We start from the raw sequence: 23,834 nt of genomic DNA, 5'->3' as shown, positions 1-23,834 counted from the left end.
GGATGCCCTTGCCCTTCCGTGGCCGTCGGATCAACTGCTCTGTGTTTCCTCCTTGGCCTCTGGTCGGCAAGGTTCTCCGCAGGTTGGAACATCATCGAGGGACTGTAATTCTCGTCGCCCCGTCGGCCATGGTTCGCAGATCTACTTCAGATGATGGTGGACGGCCCACTTCGCCTGTCCCATCTTCCTCATCTTCTGCGTCAGGGGCCAGTATTTTTCGAGCAGGCAGAACTCTTCTGTCTTGTGGCCTGGCTTTTGAACGGCGCCATCTCCGCCACAGAGGCTACCCGGAGACAGTGATCTCAACGATGCTTCGTTCCCGCAAGTCTTCGACCTCCGTCGCTTACGTTCGAGTTTGGAAGGTCTTCGAAGCCTGGTGCTCCGACCGCGGGGTCCAAACCATGGAGGCGACTGTCCCGCTGATCCTTCATTTCCTACAGGATGATCTGGATAAGGGTCTCGCCTATAATTCGCTCCGGGTTCAGGTGGCGGCCTTGAATGTCTTGGTACAGAAGGACTGCTCTCTACCCCTTCAGCCGGATATTGCACGTTTTCTGAAGGGTGCCAAACACCTACGGCCACCGGTCAGGGATCCTTTCCCTTCTTGGAGCCTCAACTTGGTGCTGCGAACGCTGTCGGGCCCTCCTTTTGAACCCCTGAGGGGGTGGTCCTTCCTCAAGGACCTGACCCTCAAGACGGTTTTCCTGGTAGCCATCTCTTCTGCTCGCCGGATCTCAGAGCTCCAAGTCTTGTCCTGCCGGGACCCTTATCTGCATTTCTCCGACTCCGGGGTTTCCCTTCGTACGGTGCCATCCTTCCTACCAAAGGTGGTCTCGGCCTTCCACGTCAATCAAACGGTGGAGCTTCCAGCGTTCGCTCCAGAGGAACCCCGGTCTCTCCGGCTCCTGGACGTCAAGCGTGTGCTGCTCCGTTACCTGGAGGTTACCAATGACTTCCGGGTATCCGATCATTTGTTTGTCCTCTGGTCAGGACCGAGGAGAGGTTCTCAGGCATCCAAGACGACTATTGCGCGCTGGATAAAGGACACCATCTCATCGGCTTACATTGCAGCGGGGCGGGTGCCGCCTCGCAGCGTGTCGGCTCATTCCACACGATCCCAAGCGGCGTCCTGGGCGGAATCTCGCTCCGTTTCCTCCCAGGAAATCTGCCGTGCGGCGACGTGGAAGTCGTTGCACACTTTTTTCAGACATTACAGACTACACCTGGCGCCTCAGTACACGGGTTCTTTTGGCGATCAAGTTCTCCGAGCAGGACTCTCAGGACCCCACCCGGTTTAGGGAAGCTTGGGTACATCCCACTGTCTGGACTGATCCAGGTACGTACAGGGAAAAGAAAATTATTCCTTACCTACTAATTTTCGTTCCTGTAGTACCATGGATCAGTCCAGACGCCTGCCACTAGGGGTTTCATTAGGTCCTGCTCGGATTCTTCCAGGTAACTTTCATTCTGTTTGTCTCTGATTATTGTTACTGTTCACAGCTCCTCACAAGTTGACTGTTGGTGGTCCCGTTGACCTTTTGTTTACTTATATCTTTCTCTGTTCCTTTTTGGGGACGGATCTGGATCCAAAATGTTGTGTTTTGCTTTTGGGCTTTGCTATGCGTAATACTGAGCTCCAGCAGAGGGTGCACTACTCTATATGCTGACGCTCTCAAACTCTGTTCTGACTCCATCTGCTGGTCGGGGGATATAACCCACTGTCTGGACTGATCCATGGTACTACAGGAACGAAAATTAGCAGGTAAGGAATAATTTTCTTTTATGTAGCAGTACTTTGGTTATTCTTTCCTAAGTGCATCACTTTGCACTTGTCTACATTAAATTTCATTTGCCATTTGCATACACTGTCTCCCAGTTTTGCAAGGTCTTCTTGCAATTTCTCACAATCCTCTTGTGATTTGACAACTTTGAATAATTTTGTGTCATCGTCAAATTTGATCACCTCACTCATTGTTCCCATTCCCTGTTTATAAATATATTAAAAAGCACTGGCCCCAGACAGATTTCTGAGGCACCCCACTATTCACTGTTTTCCACAGGACACTGCCCTTTCTCCCATAACTTTTTAATTTCCTAAGAAGTCTCTCATGAGGGACTTTGTCAGATGCTTTCTGGAAATCCAGATACACTATATCAACTGGCTCACCTTTATCCACATGTTTATTTACACCCTCAAAAATATGTAGCTGATTTGTGAGGCAAGATTTCCCTTGGCTAAATTCATGTCTGCTTTGTCCCATTAAACTATGCTTATCTATATATTTAGCAATTTTGTTCTTTGATTGTTTTTTCCATTTTCCCTGGCATAGACGTCAGACTCACTGGTCTGTAGTTTCCTGGATCACTCCTCAATCCCTTTTTAAAAATTGGAGTTACATTGACAACGCTCCACTCTTCAGGTACCATAGATGATGTTACTGATATTTACAAATTTCCAGTAGCAGGTCCGCAATTTCATTTCTCAATTAATTCAGTACTCTGGGATGTATACCATCTGGACCAAGTGATTTGCTACTCTTTAGTTTGTCAATTTGCCCTAGTATATCTTCCAGGTATACTGAGATTTGTTTCAGTTCTTCTGAATCACCACCTTTGAATATCATTTCTGTTATGGGTATATCTCTTATATCTTCCTCAGTGAATACCGAAGCAAAGAATTCATTTAGTCTCTCTGCTATGGCTTTGTCTTCCCTAAGTGCCCCTTTTAACTTTTAATAATTTAATGGTCCAACTGACTCCCTTGCAGGTTTTTTTTTGTTTGTTTGTTTGTTTTTACCTCAAATGTCCCTGGAAAAGTTGGAATTATGAGTTTTTGCTTCCACAGCAATCTTCTTTTCAAATTCTCTTTGCTTTCCTTATCAATGCTTTGCATCTGACTTGCCAGTGCTTATGATGTTTCCTGTTTTCATTTGGATCCTTGTTCCATTTCTTGAAAGATGTTCTTTTAGATATAGCCTCTCTCATCTCACCTTTTAACCATGCTAGTAGTTGTTTAGCTTTCCTTCCACCTTTTCTAATGTGTGAAATACATCTGTCTGGACTTCCAAGATGGTATTTTTAAACAATGCCAGTGCCTGAGCTAAATTCTTAACCTTTGCAGTTACTCTTTTCAGTTTTTTCCTAACCATTTTCCTTATTTTATCATAGTCACCTTTTTGAAAGTTAAATACAGTCACAGTAGATTTCTGTTTTGCGCTCCCTACAGTTAAGTCAAATTTGATAATGTGATCACTATTGTCAAGTGGCTCCAACACTGTTACCTCTCACACCAAATCCTGTGTTCCACTGCGGACTAGGTCTAAAATAGTTTCCCCTCTTGTTGACTCTTGTACCAGGGAGGACTAATGTATAATGGACCAACATGGCAACCAAAATTATAACTCCTTTAGCTGGGTCTCTTGGCAGCTTCTATAAAATTCCATTATGTCTGTCATTGTTTTCAGGAAAATACAGTTTTGTAATCATTGTCATTCCAGTTGAGAATGCTGACCTCCAGGTTTTGTTGTTTGAGGGGAGAGAAAGAAAACTTGAAAATTGTATGCCTTTTGTCAGAGCCACTATTAGTAATGCAACATTAATCCACTGAAATAGAGCATCATCTTGTCCACCGAGGTAAAAGTTACTCAAAACTCTTAAACCAATGGGCCAACAAAGAAAAGCAGTTTGGAATAGAATATTGTTTAATCAGTGTACACCATGCGATGCTAGGTGTTCTGAAAGAAATGGTTATTATGTTCAGTTGATACTAAATTTTATATTTATGGGGTTGGAGTAGTTAAAAGGATTGTTCATTCCTTTCCAATATCCAGGTGACATAATATCAGGAAGAGGTACACTGCGAGCCTCAGTTTGATTATTACAGTTGATTTCCTATATGTTGGAAAGTAATTTTTTTATTTTCTTTAGTCTTATACTAAACCACCCTATTTTATTTATTTTTTTAAATGTTTGCATTTATCATGAAATAAGAAAGTAAGCTTTTAGTAAACAAAATCTTTTGGATGGTATAAGTAACTGAATTAAATTTTTGAAAGTTAGCGGATATGTGAGCACTTAATGCTGTGGTGTAGTTGACTCATCCTTGAAGGCGACCCCCCCGAGGCCTACATAAGAACATAAGAAAATGCCATACTGGGTCAGTCCAAGGGTCCATCAAGCCCCCAGCATCCTGTTTCCAACAGTGGCCAATCCACTACACTGGCAGCTAGCAAATGCGCCCTGTAGCGGGACAGTCTGGAGCTTCAAGTTTACCAGCCGCTGCCTCCGCAGGTTGAGCCCTTGGGTTCTGGTGGCTGGCAGGACTTAGGCGGGTCCCTAAGCGGTAGTGATAACTAGAGTCCAGAGATGCATGAGGGTGAGGGCAGGCAGCAGGCTAATAGTCAGAGATGGGCCAATGTCAGAGCAGGCTGCTAGCAAGAATAGTCAGGGCCAGGCAAGGGGTCAGATGCAGGTGGCAGGCAAATCTGGTCAGGTCCAGGCAGGAGGTCAATCCAGAGAGGCAAGCCAAGGGTGGACAGAGATGCCGGATTTATTTATTTATTTATTTATTTAGAAGTCTTATATACCGACATTCTTGTATAATTAACAAATCATATCGGTTTACAATATAACAGAACAATCGCGGCTAAGGCGTTACATTACATTACGGATGGGACAGTAAGGGAGAAAAGACAAGGCTGGAAAATAAGAACCAGGAACGCAGGAAGTAGCAGCATGTACTGCAAGCAAGAGATCTATTTCTGAGGTGTTTGATGCTCCTTCAGAGGAGCTTTATATGCAAGGAGGCCATGATGTCATCAGAGGGTGCCACAGCCAAGTTTCTGCCATGGGCTCTTAAGTATGGGGCTTCTGGGGGGCATGCACTTCTGTGGGAGGCTGGGAGGAGTGGCAGCCAGTGACATCCCATGCTACGTAGAGCTGTGTTCTGGCTCTTCCTGCTGGCGATGTCTGGCAGCGGCATGCAAGCTGCAACAAACTTGTCGGTGTCCTGGGGTGAGTACCATGGCTCACTGTCGTATTTATGATTTTAATTTTTTGCCTATGTTTTAATTTAATTTTTTAGTCTGTTTATTGTATCAGTTTTGTACTGGTTTGTAATTTACTGTGTTTATATTATGTATTTCATTTTTGTTACCTGCTAAGGTCTGCAGATTAGCAGGCTACAAATTTGTAAAATGAATAAATACCCACGAGCCGCGAATCCTAACAGTACCCTCACCCCACTCTTCTGGGCTTGGGCTTCCCAGAAAATCTTTTGTGAAATTCTGATACAAGTTGGGCTTTTAGGTTGGATGCCAGCTCCCACGAGTTATCCTCAGGTCCATAGTTCTTCCAAGAAGTGAGGGATTGTAATTGATTTTGGACCCTTCAAGAATCTAGAATCTCCAGTACCCCGAACTGGGTATCTTCTTCAGTGTTCTCGAGGGGCGGTCTGCCCATCCAAGAGAGAATTGCTGGTTTTAATAGGGAGACTAGAAATACATTATGAATCTTCAAAGTCGGTGGCAATCTGAGTTTATAAGCCACAGGACCCAGTTGTTGCTCCATGGGAAAAGACCCCACGAATTGCAGAGCAAACTTCATGGAAGCCAAGTCTTAAGTTATTGGTGCTAAGCCAGATAAGACTTCCTGGGCAAATCTGAGGTACTGGATGATGTTTTCTATCAACTTGTTATTTAAAATGTTTTGCTGCTTGCCAAAAGAAGGTGGGTTTTTTGCCACAGGTCCAGTCATATAGCCAGACTAATCAGGTCCTCCAAGGTATCCAGTGTGTCTCGTGCAGCCAGCTTGTCTTTAATGTGATCTGAGAGTCCTTAGCAAAAAATCACAATCAGGCTGTCCCTGCCCCATTGAAGTTCAGAAGCCAACATGCGGAAGTACACTACACATTCTCCCACTGACTGGGGCCTTGCCTAATCTATAGGATTTCCGACGCCTTGGAGGTCATGCCCCCAGTCTCATCAAAAATCTATTGAAACTCTCGGAGAAAGCGTGTCAGATCCCCCAGGATCAGATCATTCTTTTCCCAAAGGTGGGAGGCCCAAGCCAGGTGGTGCAGCCCAGCATGGAAAGAATGTAGGTTACCAGGATTCAGTCTTTCAAAAACAAAGGTGCCTGCAACTTGAATTGTATTCCGCGTTCGTTGAGAAAAAAGCTCTGTAGTTCCTGGGATCCCCATCATACATCGTGGGCAGAGGCAGGCGGAGCGTGGGAGTAGCAGTCCGCAAGATGGGTGCCAGGGCAGGAGCTAGAGCAGGCCAGGCTGCAATGCCCTGATGGTATCCAGCAATGGTGTTCAGCTGACCTTGCTACTATTGAAGCTGGTGTGCTAGGCCAGCAATGAGGGAGACAGGAGGCAAGTTCGCTGAGCTCATGGCCTCAACAATCTGTGAACGGTAGTGAATTTGTGAGCTCTTAGTGCTTCGGTGTAGTTGACATAGCCTTAAGGGCGAACCCTGATGCCTACACTGGCAGCTGGTGAATGCGCCTTGTAGCGGGACTTGTCTGGAGCTTCACCTTTACCAGCCACTGCCTCCTCCGCACGTTGAGCCCTTGGGTTCTGGCAGCTGGCAGAATTTAGGTGTGTCCCAGAGACACACATGGGTCAGGGCAGGCAGCAGGCTCAGTCAGGGCAAGCTGCTAGCAAGAGTAGTCAGGGCCAGGCAAGGGGTCAGATCCATCTAGCAGGCAAATGTGGTTAAGTTCAGGCAAGAGGTAAAGATCCAGGCAGCAGGTAGACATAGTCAAGTCCAGGCAAGCAGTCAAGATCCAGAGAGGTAAGCCAAGGGCAGACGAAGACACTGGATGAGACGAGTAAGAAAGCCAATGCAAGGTTGGAAAGCAGGCCTATGACTTTTTAATGTACTGGACTGACATACTTGGATGTTAATAGTGATTTTTTTCACCATTTTAGAACTATAATTAAATTTTTTGAAATCGATTTAGGAAACAATATTCTATCTATAAATGTAGATCTTGAAATCAGTTTGTAGAACATCTGCCACAGAGTTGTCCACATTTGTGCTTCAGAAGACCTTTATAAAGTGCTATAAAACCTTGCTGTAGGACAATAGTATAAATTAGAAATAAAGTGTAAGGGCTGGCCCAGTTACTGACTGGAAGTGTTGCCATGCAGAACACCTAAGTTTGATTTCTGTGTTAGGTTTTCAACTGGAGCTGTTGCAGACGTAGCATTCACACCCCAGTAGTCACGCAACAATGACACCTACCGTAGTAGCCAGGTTTAGGCTCATGTTTATAGGATTCTTAACCCCAAGCTGAGGCTTGTTGTTGCAATGCCTGGGCTAGGTGAGGTGGGAGGCGATATAAAATAGGTGGAAAATTCCCAGGTCATTGCAAGTGAAGGCTCATAGTGCCCAAAGAAGCAAGAGAAAAAGGCAATCTCCCCGTCTGAGCCTATTTAAACTTGCCCTTTTATTTCCGTATCTGCTGTCGTTGTAGCTTATTTTACTATTTTTCCAGGAGCCAGAAAAACAAAAGGGAAAGCAAGCCATTCCCGAAAAGCAGGAGAGTGAAATATTCCAAGTAAAGCAGAAAAGTAAGAAACTCCTCCTAAACACCAAGAAGGACACCCTACCTGATATAAAGTCCAGGTAAGCATGTGTACAGGGCACCTTTTAGCTGGGAAATGGGGGAGGAAGTATGCATAACATACAAGAAGAATGGGCTGTTGCAGCTTTGTGTCACTGAGTTTTTTTATATCTATAGATCCCTGGCACGAGCTAGATCCCTCAGAACATCAACATGCCTGTTTCTTGACTCTGATGTCTCTCTTCTTCAGTCTCCTTGCTAATGGTTCATATATATTTATTTTCTTTTTAAAATGGTTTTTTTCCAGTAAACATATGTACCTTTTTATAATGGCCTTTTACTGATCTAAATCACCTTATACCCACTCCATTTTTGTTCCATGCTGTATTCATGCTTTACAGATGTGTAATTTTTGCTTAAAGTTCAGCACAGCAGGCACCCCTATTTACTTACAATAAGGAGTGACATAGGAAGGAGGAGTTTTCAAACATTTCAAACAGAAGTATCACATGAGCAAAGAAACATAAATTAAAGCAAGAAGGATAATTTTTGAAGATTTTGTTTTAACTGCCAATTGAAGTATATAAAATTTATTTATTTAAAATTTTTATATGCCGCACGAATAAGGCAGGTATCTGCCCGTCTAGGCGGTTTACAGCATAATACTCATAAAATAGGACACTACAATCACATTAAATACAGTAAATACATCTGATCCGGTAAGTGATCCAACAGATTGGGTTACTGAATGTTAAATGCTTTAGTGAAGAGATAAGTTTTCAGTTTTTTCTTAAATTCATTATGATTAGCTGTCAGTCTAATATAATCAGGTAAAGCATTCCACTGGGTTGGGCCGGCCACTGAGAGAGCACGCTTTCGAGTTAAAGCGAGGGTTGCTAGTTTGATTGAAGGAATTTCTAAAATGCATTTATCCATCAAACGGAGTTGTCTTGAAGGTTTATAGATGCGTAATAGTGAACAAAGCCAGACAGTATTTGTATTGTAAATCAGGTTATGGATCATAGTTAAAACCTTATAGGTGATGCGTTGGGTAATTGGAAGCCAGTGTAATTGTTGTAATATTGGTGTTATATGTTCTGATCTTGGTAAATTGAAAATGGTTCTAGCAGTCGCGTTCTGAACAAGCTGGAGTGGGTGTAATGTTGACAGGGGTAAACAAGTATAGAGAGTTACAGTAATCAAGTTTAGTTAAGATAAGTGCTTGTGTTATAGATCGAAAATCAGTTGTCGTTAGTAAAGGTTTGTTTTTTAAGCATAAGTAGTTTAAAAAAAGATTATTTAACTGTATCCGATATGTTTGCCATGGATAATTTCGAATCTATAATCATACCTAAATTTTTTGCGTGGTTGTTTATGGGAATGACCTGGTTTTCAAACATAAAGGATTGTGGAGGCTGAAGCGATGAGTCTGGTGCAGTAGATAAATTTCAGTTTTTGCAGCATTAAGTTTGTCTATTGTGAGATAGCCAGGTTTTTATAGTTGTTAAATAGAGGTGAAGTAGCGAAAAAGTGTTAGACCAAGAAATAGTGAAAGGAATCGTAAACTGGATATCATCAGCGTAAATACTGAAGTTCAGATTGAGGCCTTCTAACAGGCGACAAATAGGGATTAGGTATATGTTGAATAAGAGAGCAGACAGCGATGATCCCTGGGGTACCCCTGATTTGGTGGAGTCCCAGTTTGATTTTGAATGTCCAATGGTAATACGCTGTGATTGATTTGAAATGAAAGAAGAAAACCATTTTAGAACTGAACCAGTGATACCTATCTGGGATAAATTGGATAATAGTATATTGTGATTTAAAGTATCAAACGCAGCGGAGATATCAATTAGAACTAGAATGTAATTGGTATTAGAGTCAATTTTGCTAGTATTTCTTTTAGAGCCTGTTTGAGAATACAGTTATCTAAATACCTCTGCTGGTTTTGTATATTTGTAATAAGTACCATTTACTTTTGTAGTATAAATATTTTGCCTGTGTAAAAATCATTCTTTAAAATTCTGTAGAAGACCACACAGTAAAATAGTTGCTTAAGTGAAAACAAGGTAAATACCAAAGCATTTATTTTATGCACTAGGAAGTAGTAACTTTTCCATGGTTACAGGAATTAATAATTATATCAGATCAAGAAAACTCACCTAGACTATGGGAACATATTGATAACATCCTCTGGAGTTTCTATAAACTTATATCCATTCTCAATCCTAGTACAGAATTCCCTGCTATTTTCAGACACTCCCATTTCTTTGCTTCCTTCCATCCAATGCTTTGTTTTGGAAAAGATAATTTGAGTAGGACATTCAAAGAAAGGGATTGCTCTTATTGGTTAGTTGGGCTAGTCACAACAAACATTTCTGAGACAATTCTGAAATATATTTCAATGTTAAGCCTACAAAAATACTTCTCTGCTTTAAAACTGATTTGTGTGTTTTTACTTTCAGTTCCTTAGAATTACCTTATACCACCCCATTGGAAAACAAGCAGCGCAAAACGTTTTCTTCCAAAATTTCTCTTCAGCACTCATTGACAAATGGAACAAAACCAAGAAACCTCCAGAAAACAAGAGGTATTTTATTTTTTAATAATGTCTGAATAAAAGACAATTTTTCAGTGTATCACATCCAAACAGCTGCTTACTTTCTAATATAGTCTAGCTTTCCTGCATAAATAGAAGCACCATCTTATAAAACTTGGTATGTTAATGTTTTATGCAGGTCTGAACAACAAGTTAGTGGACAGCAGGCCATCAGCATTGGTGAAATTTCTCCCCAGTGGTTCTGGTCAGGAACTGGGCAATACCAGCAGTTCAGAAGGAGAAAAAGATTCTCCCCCACCAGAGTGGGACTCTGTGCCAATTCACAAGGCAGGCAATGGTAAGTACAAAATTTTACAATATAGGCACTGCTGTGATCTGTTATCAGTGGTACATTTTCATGGATATCCTCCTTTCAGGGTAATGCTTTTCAATTCTGTCCTCAAGGCACACCTAACCAGTTAGATTTTCTGAATATGCATGAGATAGATCTGCGTAAACTGAAGTAGTGCATGCAAATCTATCTCATGCATATTTATTGTGGATATTCTGAAAACCTGACTGGCTAGATATGCCCTGAGGATTGGGTTGAGAAGTACTGTTTTAGGAGACATGTATTTTGTTCACTGTGGGGTAGATTTTTTTTTTTAAATGCACAGGCGTCCATGTGCGCGCGATTCCTGGTGCGTGCACACGGATATGCCGATTTTTATAATGTGTGTACTGATGCGCACGTTATAAAATCCGACGCCTGGGGGGGGGGGGTGGTGTTAAATACGCATGGCAACGCGATCCAACTTTTTCCCAGTCCACTCCAATTAAGGAGCGGATTGGGAAGGAACTTTCATATCCCCCTAACTACCCTTCCTACCTTTTCTCCTCTCCTCTCCTCCCTAAACCCTACCTCCCTACCCTAATTTTGTTTTAGAACTTACCTGCTCTTTCGGAGCAGAAGTAAGTTACGCATGCCAACTGGCTACCTGCGCACGCTTCACCGGGACAGGGCCTAATGGCGCTATCCCAGCTGGCCCCTGCCCAGACCACACGCCCCAGCCCGCCTATTTGAGACAGGCCGGCACTTCTGCGCATACCAGGGGATATGCGCATGGCTGGGCTATTTTTAAAATGCGCTCTGTATGTGCACGGCCCGACCATACGCATATCCCCCAGTTTTTGCAACAAAGCTCTTTGAAAATTTGGGCATTTGTTTCTTTTTATCTTCTTTTCATGCCCTGTGGCCTTTATTTGAACACTCCATGCCACAACATTTTGCATCTGATAGCAGAAAGTAGTTATTGGCACTGAGAGGAGAGTATCACCTTGCTGGTGGCTGAAAGGAATCAGTTTTTGCTTGGGAAATTTTCTTTTTTTAAAGTATTGGGGCGAAGTTAACTATTTGGGAATATTTAATAGTGTGTTTGTGCTTTTAATAGTCAGTAAGGCAGCAAATAAACAGAAGTTAGTGTTTGTCTATTAAAAACAAAAAAAAAGTAGCCAGAAGCTAGAAATAAGCTAGGAGCAGTGTATACATAAGTAAAAAGGTTGAAAAGTTCAGTTACTCACCTTGGAAAGGTGTTAAGGTAGTGTGATTTGGTTTGATTAGGAACCAACATTTGTTAATCAAGAGACCAGTGAGTCACTCTGGCTGACTAACTGATGCAGATGACACAAAATTGTTCAGAGTAGTTAAATCACAAGCAGATTGTGATAAATTGCAGGAAGACCTTGTGAGACTGGAAAATTGGGCATCGAAATGGCAAATTAAAGTTAATGTGGATAAGTGCAAGGTGATGCATATAGGGAAAAATAACCCATGCTATAGTTACACGATGTTAGGTTCCATATTAGGAGCTACCAAGAAAGAGATCTAGGCATCATAGTGGATAACACATTGAAATCATCGGTTCAGTTGCTGCGGCAGTCAAAAAAGCAAACAGAATGGGGAATTAGAAAGGGAATGGTGAATAAAACAGAAAATGTCATAATGCCTCTGTATCGCTCCATGGTGAGACCGCACCTTGAATACTGTGTACATTTCTGGTCGCCGCATCTCAAGAAAGATAAGATTGTGATGGAGAAGGTACAGAGAAGGGCGAATAAAATGATAAAAGGGTATGGAACAGCTCCCCTATGAGGAAAGACTAAAGAGGTTAGGACTTTTCAGTTTGGAGAAGAGATGGCTGAGGGGGGATATGATAGAGGTGTTTAAAAAATGTGAATCGGTTATTTATTCTTTCGGATAATAGAAAGACTAGGTGGGGGGGGGCACTCCATGAAGTTAGCATGGGGCACATTTAAAACTAATCGGAGAAAGTTCTTTTTTACTCAACGCACAAACACTGGAATTTGTTGCCAGAGGATGTGGTTAGTGCAGTTAGTATAGCTGTGTTTAAAAAAGGATTGGATAAGTTCTTGGAGGAGAGGTCCATTACCTGCTATTAATTAAGTTGACTTAGAAAATAGCCACTGCTATTACTAGCAACAGTAACATGGAATAGACTTAGTTTTTGGGTACTTGCCAGGTTCTTATGGCCTGGATTGGCCACTGTTGGAAACAGGATGCTGGGCTTGATGGACCCTTGGTCTGACCCAGTATGGCAACAGCTTTTTCCCTTTACTCTAAAATAGAAAGCATGTTATTAGCAGAATGAGTCACAGAAGCTGGTTCATAAATGAGTAAAGACCTTCTTCAAGTTTTATCCGTTGCCACATGAAATCCTAGAATGTTTTTCAAATACCACAATTTGAATCCGTGGTCTCATTTGTAACCAGAAAGACAACCATTCCTGTAGAGGGAGGAGCAGCACTAATAGACCATCAGGATAGGAAAAGAGCGATAATATTAAAACATGTTTATCATCCACATCTCTTACAGTTCAAATTGTAATGTGTTCAAGTTAGTTGTGAGAGCTTTTGCACAGGGTGCAACGAGCACCAGAAGGGGCTGAGGCGGCATTGATGTAATCAGCGGTAGTATACCTTTCCAGATGGATTATATGATCTCGTACAGATTTTATAAAGATCTCTCTTCATCAGTAGGTGGAATAAGACTTCCTTAGCTGTGACAGTTAGTGGTTAACTCATGGTACAAAGCATACCTTATGTAAGCTTCTCTTTAAAGGAAAGTTATTCAGAGAGGCAAAATTGGTCAAAACCCTATGGGAACCAAAACCACAGAGACTACCAGAAGACAAAGCTCAAATATTTTATCAGCCTAACAGAAGGCAGAGACAATTACGCAATTTGTCCTAACCACAAAGATTCAAGAAAGGGAGCAATCCTTTCAAGGAGCAAAAAGAAAAGGCCAATAACTAGGTTCCCTATACGTACAAGGATCAGTCCAGAGAAGTGGGTTGTGTATCCCTACCAGCAGGTGGAGTCAGAGAACAATTAGAACTTTGGGCACTGCTACATAATGAGTGCCACCTGCAGTCCCTCAGTATTTCTCTGACTCCAGCAGCTGGAAGAGAGGCACCTGCAGTCTTAGTTAATTTTTCAGTTTAGTTAGATTTTTTTCTCCGGGTTTTTTTCTTCAGGATTGCTTCCTGAGGTGTTAGGCACCTTCCTTGGGCCATCCCTCAGTCGAAGCCGGACGTCCAGGGGGTTGGTTACCTCTGGCTGGGTTTCGTCGGTCACCACTCGGAGTGTGAAGACCAGGGGCTCCTGGTTACTCACCTCCGTGGCTGCGCTCCCCCAAAGCTGCTCCTTCGACCCTCTCTGCTCTACAGCAGTGGTTCTCAACCTTTTTCCCATCGTGACACACCTGACAGGCCACGCTCACATCTGTGACACACTGCTCATCACAATTCACGGCGGAAATAAAAAGTAAAGGTCCGGTAATTATTTTTATTGTTTAAAATGACAAGGAAAAGATACGTATTCTGTCTTAACAGAAACTACATAAATAGTAAACATCCCACACCAAAACAGCAGCAATTTCCAGCACTTAAACAGTAACCACCTTACCTAAGAAAAGGCAACACTGAAAATATAAGCTGATCGGTGAAAAAACAGCCTTTATTGGAAAAAGCCCGACTCTGGCAGAGTTTCGCTTCCACAGGAGCTGCCTCAGGGGCTATTGTTAATGGGTGTCTTCAATGTGATTGAGCATACATCAGAATCATTTGATCCAGGCTGGACAACTTGGTGTAGTAAACATATGTATTCTGCAAAACTCAGACGTGCCAGAGAATTTGCACACATTCAATATATGTTCCTATCATGCGTGTACAAGGAACATAGAGTAATTTTTGAACACACATGTAGTGAGTCCTTACCACGGCTACATAAGGATTTCATCGCACCAGTTTTGCAGAATACATATGTTTACTATACCAAGTTGTTCAGCCTGGATCAAATGATTCTGATGTATGCTCAATCACATTGAAGACACCCATTAACAATAGCCCCTGAGGCAGCTCCTGTGGGTGCGAAACTCGGCCAGAGTCGGGCTTTTTCCAATAAAGGCTGTTTTTTCACCGATCAGCTTGTTTTTCCTTGCTTGTCAGCACCTTGGATCGGTTTCCGATTTGTTTCCTGAGTCCAACACTGAAAATATTACACCAGGCCTTAAGACACCAATACATCTTCTATTAGGAAAACGGACCAAGTCAGGCTGCTATAGAGCCCTACACAGAAACTACACGCCAGCAGAAAACCTCACCTAAATCACATGTGCTGACCCTCACCTAACAAGGAATAAAGAGACCAAAATGCATAACTAGAAGCATGCAGAAAAAACTGAATTGGAAACTGCAACAAGCCAGAGTCTCTGTATGCAGTGCAACAAAGGAAAAAAAGAAACATCACCCATCCTTATAAAACAAATCAAGAAATATAAAATCAGTAGCAGTAAAACCATACTAACAAAAAGAACAGATTATTTCGAAACAGCTGATGAGTGGAATATCCAATAATTAAAAACCCATATAAAAAATTCTAGATACCAATAAAATATTTCAAAATAGACACAAAAGACCAAGAAATGAAAAATGATACAAAAATGGTTTTCCTCTGCATACCTGGGAACATTTGATATCCAGGTCTCCTGAGATTGTTTTGAATTAGCAGGAGGAGGGGTGGTTTGCTTGGAACTTTCTCCTCTCTGTCACATACCAGCGCTCTCTCACACTGGCTCTCAATTACACACCTATACACACATGCTCTCAGTCACTCACATATATACATGCTTTTTCTCTCACTTATATATGCTCTTAATTACACATTTACCCACATGCTGTCTATCTTTTCACGCTTACACACACAGGCTTTCAATCACACACATACATGCTGTCTTTTTCTCTCAACACACTCTCGTTCACATGCTTACAAACATGCTCTCTCTCTCTTTTACACACAAGCTCTCAATCACATACTCAGATGCTCCCTCACCTAAACCAGCTTTCAATCACACACAGACACACGTGCTCTCTCTCTTACTTATACACACAGGCTCTTAATCATACATACACATGATTTCTCTCACACACAAAGGATCTCAATCATACACACATACACTTTCACACAAACAGATTTTCAATCACAAACTTACACATACAGGTTCCCAATCGTAAACTTACATTCATGCTGTCTCTCTCACAGGCAGGCTCTCAATCACAGACCTACTCTTTCACATACAGGCTCTCAATCATTCACATACATGCTATCTCACTCACACAAATACACACACACACAGGATCCCAAACACACATGCTTGCTTGCTCATTCACTCGCTCTCCCTCCCTCCCTCCCTCCCCGGAACTAGCAGCAGCAGCAGCCTCCTCCCAACCCTAACCTCCTTCGTTTTCAGCCCTGGCGGAGCAAGGAGTCCCATCGGTCGCGGGGGTTGACGCTCTTCTTCTTTTTTCTGCGCGCCGCGCTGCTCATTCCTGAGGCCGCGCCTCTCTTCTGTTCTTCGGGCTGACGCTGACCACACTAGCGTGGTCTCTTCTTCCTGCGCATGCACCCGCTGCTCACCACTTCCTCTTCCGGGCTGCGGGGACGGGAAGAAGAGACCATGCCGGTGCCGCTGACTCCACCTGTTCTGCCGCGTTCTGCCCGGGCTGACAGCATTTTAAGCCCGGGCGGAGAAGGACCGGGGAGCAGCTGGGTCAGCGGGGGACCGGGAAGTGTGGCGACACACCTGCGTGTTCTTGGCGACACACCGGTTGAGAACCACTGCTCTACAGGACTCAGTAAAGTTTTTTTTTTTTAAAAAAAAAGTAAAACTGAGTGATACTTCCTCTGTGGTTTCGAGCTGAGGTAAGGAGTCGGATTGGGACAGCCAGCCTTGCAGGCACTCTGGGGTGTTTGGCAGCCCTTCGGCCCCCTTTCCCTCTACTCCCGGGGCTCTGGGTTGCTCTGAAGGGAAGGAGTGTTTTCTTCGCCAGCCAGTTTTTGGCGCGGCTCACTGCGCTCGGCAGTGCGACCCGTTGCAACGGGCCTGTCGGCATTTTTTTCCTATTTTTTCCGTTCCTCCCCTCAGCTCCTGGGCCCCGTGGCTGCGCGGTTTTTTCAAGGGGCCCTCGCTTTCTCTCCATGCTCTGTCAGGTGTGTGGGCGCGAAAGCAGAATTTAGTTTTGTTTTTTCCCTCCCTTATTCTTCCTAGGGATGGAGAGTTCGTCGGGCCCTGAGCCCTTCCCCCGGGATCCCTCCTCCCTCAAGGGAGGAGGGATCCCCTCCAGTCTTAGCCCTTGTGGCGGAGGACAGCACTGGGAGACTGGGTGAACCGTCTCCTCAGGATCCCATTCCAGCAGATGGAGACCCGGAGGGGTTTTCGCCGGAGTTTGTCTTAATGCACCAGGCTTTCCTGGCCAGAAAGCAGGCGGGCTTCAGGAGGCAAATTCAATCAGTGGGTCTTTCCGAGCTCCCGTTCAAGAAGGGTCGACTCGAGGAACAGCAGGCCCGTGGGGGAAGTGATGGTCCCCAGGGCCCACAGAACCCTCCCCAACCCTCCGGAGTTCCGGGTTCGGCTCAGGTTCCGGATTTGGTTATTGATCTTGGGGACCCTGAGCAAGATGCTGCAGATGATGATGATTTGCCACCCACAGAAGGGGATGATCCCAGCATGGTCCGCGTTTTTAAGCAAGAAGAACTACGACCCCTTATTCCCCAGGTGTTGGAAGTTCTGGGGCTTAAGATCTCTCAGGAAGAATCAGATAGTGATGGGGTTAATCCGGTTCTTGACGGAATATGGGGGCCCACTTCGTCCTTTCCATTGCCTAAAAATGTTCGCAAGCTGGTGACCCACGAGTGGGATGCACTGGACGCGGGGCTCAAGGTGGGCAGAGCTGTGGCCAAGCTCTATCCTCTTTCAACAGATGTCTTGGATCTTCTGAAAATTCTGAAGGTGGATGCGGCGGTTTCGGCTGTGTCAATGAAAGACCACTATTCCGGTAGCGGGTGCTGCCACTTTAAAAGATATGCAGGACCGTAAGCTGGAGATCCAGTTGAAGCAAGTCTTTGAAGTGGCTGCATGGAGTCTTCGGGATACGATCTGCACCAGCCTCATGCAGAGGGCATGTTTGTGCTGGGTTCAGGCCTCTAACACCACTACAGGAGCTGGCAGTGGTACCGCCTTGGAAAGGCGCTCGTTTGGAGGCGGGCATCGCATATGTAGCAGATGTGCTTTACGACCTAGTGTGAACGTCAGCGCACAGCATGGTTTCTGTAGTGGCTGCGCGCCGACTGCGGTGGCTGCGCAATTGGTCAGCGGATTTGTCTTCAAAATCTCAGCTGTGTAACTTCCCGTTTAAGGGTAAGCTCCTGTTCGGTGAGGAACTGGAGCAGTTGGTAAAGCTACTTGGAGAATCTAAGGGGCATAAGTTGCCGGAAGATAAAAGGCCCACCAGAAAGGTGTTTCCTTCGCGGCCACGTTTTCAGGATTCACGCCGATTTCATTCCGGCAAGTATTCCTCGCCTTCAACGTCTAAGCAGACCTCAGGACAGCAGCAGTCCTTTCGAGGGGGTCGTCGTCCCGGCCGGGATTCTGGACACCTCGGGACAGGAGGTAGTAAACCCTCCCAATGAAACCACAAGTCCCCATTCCGTCATCGAAGCTGTCTGAGGAAGATTGTCCAGCTTTTACACGGAATGGGCAAGGATCTCTTCAGACTGTTGGGTCCTGGAGGTGATCAGAGAAGGCTACGCTCTAGAGTTTTCACGTCCCATGCAGGAGGTGTTTGTGGAGTCCCGCGTGGCCTCGCGCAGCAAGCAGGAAGCAGAACGGGAGACCCTGCAGCGCCTGATCCAGCTACAGGCCATTGTCCCGGTTCCAGAGGCAGAAGAGGGTCGGGGATGTTACTCGGTTTACTTTGTGGTTCCCAAAAAGGAGGGCATGTTTCGTCCCATCCTAGACCATCAGAAGGTGAACCGTTGTCTCCGAATCTCTCGTTTTCGCATGGAAACCCTGTGGACGGTGCTGGCTGCTGTTCAGATGGGGGAGTTCCTTGCGTCCCTGGATCTTATGGAGGCTTATCTGCATATTCCGATACGGCTATGTCACCAGAGGTTTCTATGCTTGAAGGTCTTGGGACAACACTTCCAGTTTCAGGCCCTTCCATTTGGTCTGGCAACGGCTCCTCGAACTTTCACCAAAGTCATGGTGGTGGTAGCGGCCTTCCTTCGCAAGCAGGGGATCCTGGTCCATCCATACCTGGACGACTGGCTGATTCATGCCAGGACCAGGGAGGACTGCGAAAGATCGGTTCGCATGGTGATGTTCACCTTGAGATCGTTCGGATGGGTCATCAATCTTCAGAAGAGTCACCTGGAACCCACCCAAGAGCTGACCTATTTGGGAGCCCATTTCAATACCTTGCGAGGCAGTCTTTCTGGTGTCGGACCGGGTAGCCAGGTTGCAGAGTCAGATATAGGCACTTCTTCTCAGACAAACACCCGCTGTGTGACATCATCTGCAAGTGCTGGGATCCATGGCTTCCACCGTAGACTTGGTTCCATGGGCATTTGCCCACTTACGTCCGCTACAGCGTGCGCTGTTGTCACGGTGGAGTCTGGTGTCTGAGCAGTTCCACCTACCCTTGTCTCTGCTTCCAGAGTTCAAAGCCAGTCTGTCATGGTGGCTTTCGCGCGACAATCTGGAGAAGGGGGTGGATTTGAACCCACCAAATTGGCTGATTGTCTCCACCGATGCGAGTCTGTCAGGACGGGGAGCTGTGTGCAACACCAGATCCACCCAAGGGCTTTGGTCTTCAACAGAGGGCTCGTGGTGCATCATTCGTCTCGAGACAAGAGCGGTACGTCTTGCCATACCTGGATTCAGGGACGCATGGTTCGAGTGTTCTCCGACAATGTGACGACGGTGGCCTACATCAACCGACAGGGCGGGACAAGAAGTCCTACGGTGGCACTCGAAGCATGTCTTCTGTTCGCTTGGGCGGAGCGTCATCTCGGGGGAATTGCTATGTCGCAGGCGTGGACAACGTGCAGGCGGATTTTCTCAGCAGGTGAAAACTCGACCCCGGGAGAGTGGGAACTGTCTCCCGAAGCAAGGAACCACATTTGTGCCAGATGGAGGGTCCCACAGTTGGATCTGATGGCAACGCGGGAGAATGCGAAGACAAGAACGCTTCTTCAGCTGTCGAAAGAACGCTTCTTCAGTCAGTCTTGATGCTCTGGTGTGCCCCTGGCCAACAGGGATTCTGTTGTATGCCTTTCCCCCCTGGCCTCTCATCAGTCGGCTTCTCCGTCGCATAGAACTCCACCCTGGAAGGGTGGTGCTGGTGGCTCCAGAGTGGCCATGCCGCCCATGGTTCGTGGATCTGATTCGCTTGGCCCTAGAGGGTCCTTTGCAGTTGACTCATCTACCGCATCTACTTCGTCAAGGTTCCATCTTTTTGGATCAGGAGGATGGCTTCTCTCTCGTGGCTTGGCTTTTGAGAGGCGACGTTTACGATTGAGTGGTTATTCTGAACAAGTTATTTCCACTCTATTGCAGGCAAGATGTCCGTCCACTTCCCTGGCCTATGTGAGTGTATGGAGGCTCTTTGAGACCTGGTGTCAGTGCTCTTGCGATCCTTTAACGGTCGCGGTCTCTCTGGTACTGGATTTTCTGCAACAGGGGCTCAAGAAGGGTTTGGCGTTCAATTCTCTTCGGGTCCAAGTAGCGGCCTTGGGAGCCTTGCGGGGAAAGTTTGCCGGTGGTTCGCTTGCAGCACACCCTGACATTGTTCGATTTCTCAAGGGGTCAAACATTTACGACCTCCCGTCCGTGCAGTGTGTCCAGATTGGAGTTTAAATCTTGTATTGCGTATGCTCTGTGGCGCTCCTTTCGAATCTCTACGCACCGCTTCCCTGAAAGATCTAACCTTGAAGACTGTGTTCTTGGTGGCCATTTGCTCAGCGCATCTGATTTCTGAATTGCAGGCCCTGTCGTGCCGTGACCCTTTTTTTGCAGATTCACGATGATAGGGTGACGTTACACACGGTTCCTTCCTTTGTTCCCCAGATGGTTTCGGCCTTTCATGTTAATCAGACAGTGGAGCTTCCAGGGTTCCCGCAGGGTTCCAAGGGGTCGCCTCAGGGCAAGGATCTTCTTCTTTTGGATGTGCACCGGGTCTTATTGCATTATCTAAAGGTTACCAATGACTTCAGACGCTCCAATCATTTGTTCATTCTTTTCGGGGGTGCAAAGAAAGGGGATAAGGCGTCTAAAGCGACCATTTCTCGATGGATTAAAGAGACTATTGCTTCAGCATACTTGGTCCGCGGCCGCCAAGTGCCTTTGGGTCTCCGAGCTCATTCCACCAGGGCTCAGGCTACTTCCTGGGCGGAGTGTCAGTTGCTATCACCTCAGGAGATCTGCCGGGCAGCGGTGTGGTCCTCTTTGCACACATTTACTAAGCATTATCGCTTGGACATTAAGGCCTCTGATGAGACATCCTTCGGTGCAAGTATTCTACGCGCTGGTCTTTCGGGTTCCCGTCCAGTGTAGGGTGGCTTGGATACATCCCACTTCTCTGGACTGATCCTTGTATGTATAGGGAAATGAAAATTGGCTCTTACCTGCTAATTTTCATTCCTATAGTACCAAGGATCAGTCCAGTGGCCCACCCCTTACTTCAGTTACCGAAAGACTGTGTTGGCTACAATTTGCCTAGTTTTTCATAGAGCTCCTTTTTTCCAGATTACGATTGTTGGAGCAGTTTTTTCTAACAGTTTATTTACTCATGTTTCCTTGGGGCGAAGTGGGGGACAGTGATTTTTGGTCGCCCCTTCGCCCATTAGTATTGGTTGTTTGGCTTGGGTACAGGTCAATACTGAGGGACTGCAGGTGGCACTCTCATTATTTAGCAGTGCCCAAAGTTCTAATTGTTCTCTGACTCCACCTGCTGGTAGGGATACACAACCCACTTCTCTGGACTGATCCTTGGTACTATAGGAACGAAAATTAGCAGGTAAGAAACAATTTTCTTTTATCTGGAACAGCTCATTTCATCCAGTGAGGTCTTGCAGTTCCACTCATTGGAACAGCCAGTAGGCGGATACCTTCAGCTATTCTACCAGGAGTTTGGACCTACATGAGTTCTGGATATCATACTGTAGTGCTTCACTATATTCATCTCCAACAAATAAAAATAGCAGTATAAACTATACTAAACAGAATTCTACTGCTGAAAGCAATATATCCAGTTTCACAACGGGGACAAGAATGAGGATGTTACTCCATCTACCTAGTGAATCCAAAAAAAGACTTCATTCAGACCTGAATGTAAAAGAAGTGAGAAAGTGTTTACGTATCCCATATTTCCCTATTTAGACTTTACGGTTAGTCATGATGTCAGTACATCAGAGCAAGTTTCTGTCATCACTAGACCTATCAGTGGCATATTTTCATGTTCCACTCAGAAATGACCATCTGAAGTACCTTCAATCTGCATAATGGGGGAACATTATCAGTTCAGAGCACTACCCTTCGAGTTAGTTACTGCTCCAAGAACATTCACCAAAGTAATGATGGTTGTAGCAGTTTTTCTGATAAAAGAAGGGATCATGGTTCATCCATATTTAAACGATTGTTTGATCAGAGCCAAAAATATTTCTAGAAGGAATTAGTTACTAACAAAATAGTACAATTCTTAGAATGTTTACGGTGGGTAAATAGTCTTCACCCAACTGAGTCTTTAGAATATTTGGGTGCATAATTCAATACCAGGGAGGGCCATGTATTTCTAACATCAAAGTGCACGATCAAGGTAATCGAACAAATAAAAACATTCTCATAATGAAGAGCATAATGAAGGGTTGTGGTTATTTCCAAATATTAGGACAAATGACATAGTTCCGTGGTCCAGAGCTCACATGAAACCTCCACAAAGTTCCCTCCTCTCTTGTTGGCCACCACAAATATAAAATTACAAGTGTCATGTCTCTCTCCCTTTAAAGAGGTCTTGCTTGGTGGTCAAAAACACAGAACCTAGAAAAAGGTGTAAATCTAGAACTCCCTTCATGAACATTATTTATTTTTATTTTATTTTTTTAACTTCTTTTACTATACCGACACTCAAGACCAGGTCTTATCGTACCGGTTTACATGCTGCAGATGTGAATTTAGCAGAATGGGGAGCACATTATCAAAAACAAATATTACAAGGAGTTTTGTTCTATGTAAACCGATGCGATGTGACATTTGCCATGAACCTTGGTATAAAAAAAGAATATAAATAAATAAATAAATGGTCTCAGAAGCTACATAGTTAATCAACAGATTGGAAACCTGAGCAATAAGGTTAGCAATATATCACTTTCTTCTCCATTAAAGGCAAAGCTGTGAGAATTCTTTGCAACAATGCAACAGCAGTAGCATATTTGAATAAATAGAGGATGTATGCAAAGTCAAGAAATATATGAAGACAAACTACCTATTTCCTAGCGTGTAGACAGATGGACTCAGGACCAGTGGGTTTATGTTCCCTGCCATCAGTAGGAGACAGAGCAAGCTCTCGTCACATTATATATAGCCCTGTAGTGACCCCAGCCTGCCAGTATTCTCCATCTCCAGCAGATGGTGGACATGCATCTCCCTGTGGGGATTGCTTCAAGCTTTTTGGAATGAGAAATATGAAATTCTAAATTTAGGAAAAGAAAGTCTCACTTTCCTGCGGTGATACCTAAAGGTCCCTCCCCCAATTGAGAAATCCTGAGACTATTTCCATGGTCCCTCAGAGCTGTGCCTTGGTCCAGTAGCTGGGTTTCCCGGTGTGGACTTAGCTGCTAGTTCAGCTGAAAGGCAGCGAGTGAGGTGATGATGGCAGATGGCCTCTCCCCCCACAGCTGGAGACCATCTCTGTACTCATCTGGTAAGCGCTGAGCTCAGGTAAGATTTAAAAAAAAAAAAAAGTTTTCCCTGTATCAGAGACAGGGGTTTCAGGACTTCCGGTCTCCGTTCTTGGCGCACCATACCGATGTTCGTTCCCGCTCCCATTGGGGTTGGGGAACTGGGAAGCCTGGCAGGTTGAGCGGCCCCCTGTGGACTAGGCCCCGCACTTAAGCTTTTTTCTTGCACACACAGGTTGTGCATTCACTTTGACGCACTTATTTTTTGGGTTCATTTCATTTTTGAGCACGAGCTGTTCAGACACACGCTTACCTGCAGTGATGGCACTGGTAAAAAAGAAGCCTAAGCATCTTCCTATTTGTATTGCCTGTCATGTTTGGGCTTCTCAGCCTGACCTGGCTTCTAAAATGT

General features: G+C 44.9%; 1 protein-coding gene across 1 annotated transcript in view; it reads left to right on the top strand.

Annotated features, from left to right (window-relative positions):
- TMEM131 (transmembrane protein 131) overlaps positions 1–23,834 on the top strand; it is a 334,866-nt gene that overhangs the window by 259,089 nt on the left and 51,943 nt on the right. The window contains exons 30-32 of the mRNA XM_029603311.1: positions 7,504–7,634; positions 10,038–10,162; positions 10,311–10,469. Coding sequence (XP_029459171.1) covers positions 7,504–7,634; positions 10,038–10,162; positions 10,311–10,469 — 415 coding nt within the window. The remainder of the gene's footprint in view (positions 1–7,503; positions 7,635–10,037; positions 10,163–10,310; positions 10,470–23,834) is intronic.

This window comes from Rhinatrema bivittatum, chromosome 5 (genome assembly GCF_901001135.1).
Source record: "Rhinatrema bivittatum chromosome 5, aRhiBiv1.1, whole genome shotgun sequence".
NCBI classification, from domain to species: domain Eukaryota; kingdom Metazoa; phylum Chordata; class Amphibia; order Gymnophiona; family Rhinatrematidae; genus Rhinatrema; species Rhinatrema bivittatum.
This window is presented reverse-complemented; position numbering and strand designations above follow the sequence as displayed.